Genomic DNA, 5,613 nt, shown 5'->3' with positions numbered 1-5,613 from the left:
ACAATGATAAATTAAATCATAATTTACACAGTCCCACTGACAGCCCCCCTCGAGACCCCCCTCCCTCTGCAAAACTCACCTTCTGCATCACAAACTCTAAGAAACTGTTCTTATCCTCCTCTGACTTTATTTACTCTTCTTTTGTTTGTTGTTCTTCTTCTTTGTTGAGTGTCTTTGAGTACTCAGAAAAGAGCTGTAAAAGTTTAATGCATTATTATTATTATTTTTTGTATTATTATTATAATTATTTTATAAGAGAGAGAGAGAGAGAGAGAGAGAGAGAGAGAGAGAGAGAGAGAGAGAGAGAGAGAGCAGGGTGCAGCAGAGAGTCTTTATTGAAAGAGGTTAGGGTGTGTGAGATTATCCAGACGTGTCAGCGGTTTGTTCTCGCGTGTTTTCATTTCTTCAGTCTTTAATACGTCGAGGTCTCGTTCAGCTGTGAGACAACACACAGCCATCAAAGCACAGAGGACACGATAAAGAGCAGCCTGGATGTGTGCAGAGCTCTCTGCTGTCAGGGAGGAGGAGAGGGGTTTAGTGACCACTAGATGGCGTAATGTGTTCGTGCATCAGCCAGCCTGCGGGGTGACGGCGGCCCGCGGGGTGACGGCGGCCCGCGGGGTGACGGCGGCCCGCGGGGTTCATTACTCTCAGAATGTGAGAGAAGAACATTTGAAGGAGATTTTAAATTTTAAATAAAGTGAATTAACGGTCGCTGATTAAAGCTGTTTATCATATTTTTAAATAAAGGTTTACTCTGAGACAAAAGTTAAAAACCAGAAGAATAAACATCATTAGAGATCATTAAAAGTGCAGACATTACAAAATAAAAGTCTTTATTTCAGCTTTTATTTTGTAATTTCTCGATTTGATTTGAAAGTCGTAAAAATCCGTGAGGTTAAAAATGAATCAGAATACGGCAGAGACGTGGTAGACATTGTAATTATTCTGTAATAATTATCACTTGGCCTCTTGATTGAGTGAAGCAGCTTCATTAACCTTTGACCTTTGATCGATGCTTCTGAATCAAAATAAAACATAAATATAGTAATATCTGAAAATCAGTTTAACTTCCCGCTCTTTTTATAAAATAAAAACATGAATATCTGGAGTCTGAAGAGTGAAGAGGACACAACGTGGACTGAATTTAAATTCATATATTTAAATGATTTTAAAGGTTTGATTTAAAGAATCATTAAATTCTCGTCTCTCTTTAAATAAAGTTCACAAATAAAAAGAATGAAAGTGAGTTTGTGTTTAAATCAACATTCAAATTTAAAATAAATCAGAAGAGATTAAAAACTCGTTTCTGTTTCTTTTCCCGCGTTTCAACAAAGTCAAAGATTTGAATCCAAACTTCTCCTGAGAGTGAACAACTTTATAAAGTCTGAGAGGAAGAGGAGAACATTATTCTGATAGTTATTTAAACTCTAAATCACGAACTTACCTGCACCTCGTGTTTTTTACACCGGAAGTCAGAAGTCATTATTATTCAGTAAACTTCTAAATGTGATTCTCACTCTCTGTGTGAATAGATTGAACTGAATGTATCTGACATCTCACTGAACACAGAACATTTATTCTCTGCTCAGTCACTTCACAAGAAGAGTTTCCTCACCTGCAGCTCATCAAAATGATTCAATGATTCTCAGACATTTTGTCTTGATTTGAATCTTCTTACGGTTTTTATTATTATTATTTTTTAAACGTTCTTTAGTCCTTTGCTAATTATTCTGCACAGAGGAGAGGAGAGGAGAGGAGGTGAGGAGAGGAGGAGAGGGGGAGAGGAAACCCGGCAGAGGTCACGATCCGGAGTCTGCAGCAACATGTTCCTTCACCTCTGAAATTTCATTTTGAAATTTACATTTTTCATTTGTCCATAAAAACTTCGTTAGAGTTTGTAAAGCGCACAGACACATTTCTTTATTTTTGTGCTGTTGAAACAGAAACTTAGTTCGATGAAACCTGCTCCAAACCTTTTGAAAAATCAGATTTAAAAAACACAAATACTCTTTAAATATCACATCAAATATTTATATTTCTGAGAAACTAAAAGTTCAAAAAAACAATTTCGAGATTTCCTTTGACTCTGCAGCACGTCTGAGAATAAATCCTCTTAAAGACATGAAGGGTTCAAATATTTCATTAAAAACGAGTTAATGTCACTTTAAATATGTGAGACTTTCATTCTTCTTGAAATGTTTTCAACTTATTCTCCCGTTAGATGAAACATTCAGTGAAAGAGATAAAGACTGAGCTCAATATGAAATACTGCAGAGCCGTCCCGTCCCGGACTCCATCCAGACCTGCACGGGGGGTGAAGAGAGCCGTCCCGTACCGGACTCCATCCAGACCTGCACGGGGGGGTGAAGAGAGCCGTCCCGTACCGGACTCCATCCAGACCTGCACGGGGGGGGTGAAGAGAGCCGTCCCGTACCGGACTCCATCCAGACCTGCACGGGGGGGTGAAGAGAGCCGTCCCGTACCGGACTCCATCCAGACCTGCACGGGGGGTGAAGAGAGCCGTCCCGTCCCGGACTCCATCCAGACCTGCACGGGGGGTGAAGAGAGCCGTCCCGTCCCGGACTCCATCCAGACCTGCACGGGGGGGTGAAGAGAGCCGTCCCGTACCGGACTCCATCCAGACCTGCACGGGGGGTGAAGAGAGCCGTCCCGTACCCCCCGTGCACCCAGACCTGCACGGGGGGTGAAGAGAGCCGTCCCGTACCCCCCGTGCACCCAGACCTGCACGGGGGGGAGGGGGGATGTTGATTCCTACAAATTAATTGTCCTTGTGATGCATTCAATGCGTGCAGGGAAATTGGGACATTTAATTTTTTTTAATTAAAAACTTAGTGGTGTCAGACCTTTACGCACGCGCCTCCGGGACAATCCCCTCCTGATTGGTTGGAGAAAATAAAGTTTCCAAATGAAAACGCAGAGTCAGGACTCAAGTCTCAGAGTGGAAACCTGCTCTTCACTTTTGTCTCTGTGAAAAACTTCCATCAAACTTTTCTTCAACTTTTTTCCCACCCGGGTGAAAGCAGCATGACGTCATGTACAGTGGCCAATCGGTGAACTCCTTTCCTCATGTGTGGACCAATAGGAGGCGGCGCTGAGTGGCTGTCAGTCACAGGTGAGGGTGGATGGTGAAAAGGTCCGGAGTGGGTTCGTCTTTAGTCTTTAGTCCGGAGAGGAGAGAGAGAGTGATGGCAGAGCTACGCGCGCGGAGGAGAAGCAGAAAGTTTTCTTCTCGCGCGGGGATGTGAGCAGCACGCGACACTGGACGGATTTCCTCCTTCTTTGGTTTTTTATTTTTTTTAGCTCAAACTCGTCTCTTGTGAAAAATGGCCGTTCGTGGAAACTCTCTGATGCCGTTCTCGATCCAGTCCATCCTGAACAAGAAGGAGGACAGCAGACACCTGGCTCACCTGGACCTGTGCTGGTCTCACAGAGCCGAACCCACGGAGCACAAACACAGAGCCGAACCCACGGAGCACAAACACAGAGCCGAACCCACGGAGCACAAACACTGGTCTCACACAGCTGAGCCCACGGAGCACTACGACTCGGACTCGGGACTGAGCACGTCGGAGAAGAACGGAGAGCGTGCGTCGGACGTGTTGGAGGAAAGTTTGCAGGAGGAGACGGACCAGGAGTGTGCAGCTGCAGAGAACACAAAGAGTGACAGTGAACCCACTAACACCACGGGTCAGTACGAGAAACTCCCACGCAGCTGGCTCTGTCTGCTTCTGTCTTAGAAAAGAATGATTTCGTTTTCTGTTGGTTAGAATTCTGTTACTAAATGATTCTTATAATTATTAAAAAGACTTTAATGTTGTCTCTGAGTCAGAGTGAGATTATTAACTCTCATTTTAGTTTAATCTGCTCAGATTTATATTTAGAATAAAAGATAAACTACACTTTTCATATTTGGAGGAGATGAACTTTTGAATTCAGATGTTTTTATTGAACTCTTTAAAGGCATTAACACATTTAGGTTTGAAGGATATATCAACCTTTAGCTACACAGATCCAGAGAGACTACGTCACAGCAGAGATCCAGATGTTGTTAAAAAAGAAGCTGCACATCACCACGTGAGTCCAGCTGTGTTCAAATAATAACAAACTGTTTGATCTCTCAGACTCTAGCACCCTGGACCAGAAGAGTCCAGACCAGGACCAGAAGAGTCCGGACCAGCCGAAGCAGAGGAAGAAGCGCTCGAGGGCCGCGTTCTCTCACGCGCAGGTCTTTGAGCTCGAGCGCCGCTTCAACCATCAGAGGTACCTGTCGGGACCGGAGCGCGCGGACCTGGCGGCCTCCCTGAAGCTCACAGAGACTCAGGTCAAGATCTGGTTCCAGAACCGCAGATACAAGACCAAACGCCGCCAGATGGCTGCAGATCTCATGGCCTCGACCCCGGCTGCAAAGAAGGTGGCGGTGAAAGTTCTGGTTCGGGACGACCAGAGACAGTACGGCCCGGGAGAGATCCTGCGGCCCCCCCTGCTCTCCCTGCAGCCCCCCTACTATTACCCGTACGCGTACTGCCTCCCAGCATGGACTCTTTCTGCGTGTGCGGGGAACCAGTGAGGACCCCCCCCCCCCCCCCTCAACTCTATTTATTCATTTGTTTTATTCACTACCAGGAAATGAAACGATTTATTATTGTGACAAGAGGAGGAGCTGCCTCAGACCAGAGGATCAATGACTCTTTCTGACCGGAGGGACCCCCTTTAAGACCCCCTTTAAGACCCCCTTTAAGACCCCCTTTAAGAAGACACTTCTTTAAGCATCAAACATATATGTGCGCGTGGAGCCTGGACTTCCGGTGTAAATGTCAGTGTGTTCACCTCTGAGGAGAGACTCAGAACATTTCAGTATTCCTCTCTTTTCTCGGAGACCCCCCCCCACCCCCCCCCCCCCCCCCGCGCGGACCCCTCTGACTGAAATGTCACCTTGTGTTACTTTCTATTGGACACGCGCCTTCCTACCTCTGCAGTGATTGGATAAAAGCAAGTAGACTTTCTGCTGCAGGATGTGTGTGTGTGTGTGTGTGTGTGTGTGTGTGTGTGTTTCTGTTTTTCTTGCTGTGTTTGTAAAGGTAAGAGATTTCAGCACTTTGGAGCTTATATACGTTTTATTATTTCAATGTAGAAAAAAACAACAAAACGCATCAGTGTGTGTGTGTGTGTGTCTGTGTGTCTGTGTGTGTGTGTGTGTGTGTGTGTGTGTGTGTGTCTGTGTGTGTGTCTGTGTCTGTGTGTGTGTGTGTGTGTGTGTGTGTGTGTGTGTGTGTGTGTGTGTGTGTGTGTGTGTGTGTGTGTGTGTGGGGACATGAGCAGGAACACAGATGGAGATGTTCATGTGTTCAATGAGTGTGAGACATTAAAATATATCAGGCAGAACCCTGAGGGACTCCGTTTCATTTCAAACTTTTTCAATTAAGCGAATGTTGAGTGTGACGTCACAAAACCAACAATTAAGAATTAAAGGATGCACGTGCTACTTTTAATTCCAAAATAAAACACACATCATTATTTAAATTTCACAATAAAACACACATCATTATTTAAATTCCAAAATAAAACCCACATCATTATTTAAATTTCACA

General features: G+C 44.7%; 1 protein-coding gene across 1 annotated transcript; it reads left to right on the top strand.

The window, feature by feature from the left end:
- Window positions 1-3,194: 3,194 nt before the first annotated feature.
- nkx3-2 (NK3 homeobox 2) lies at window positions 3,195-5,406 on the top strand. The gene is made up of 2 exons (XM_020627925.3): window positions 3,195-3,711; window positions 4,146-5,406. Exons 1-2 carry the CDS (start codon window positions 3,348-3,350, stop codon window positions 4,589-4,591), a joined length of 810 nt encoding a protein of 269 aa, XP_020483581.1. The 5' UTR covers window positions 3,195-3,347; the 3' UTR covers window positions 4,592-5,406.
- Window positions 5,407-5,613: the final 207 nt, after the last annotated feature.

The sequence above is a fragment of the Labrus bergylta genome, chromosome 9 (genome assembly GCF_963930695.1).
Source record: "Labrus bergylta chromosome 9, fLabBer1.1, whole genome shotgun sequence".
NCBI lineage: Eukaryota > Metazoa > Chordata > Actinopteri > Labriformes > Labridae > Labrus > Labrus bergylta.
The sequence above is the reverse complement of the archived record's forward strand: the minus strand, read 5'-3'. Positions and strand labels throughout refer to the sequence as shown.

What these genes read in the sequence shown, in the direction of transcription:
- nkx3-2 (XM_020627925.3), top strand. Translation starts at nt 3,348, where the DNA reads ATGGCCGTTCGTGGAAACTCTCTGATGCCGTTCTCGATCCAGTCCATC. An exon ending in TGAACCCACTAACACCACGG is followed by an intron (nt 3,712 to 4,145) that starts GTCAGTACGAGA and finishes TTGATCTCTCAG; the next exon opens with ACTCTAGCACCCTGGACCAG.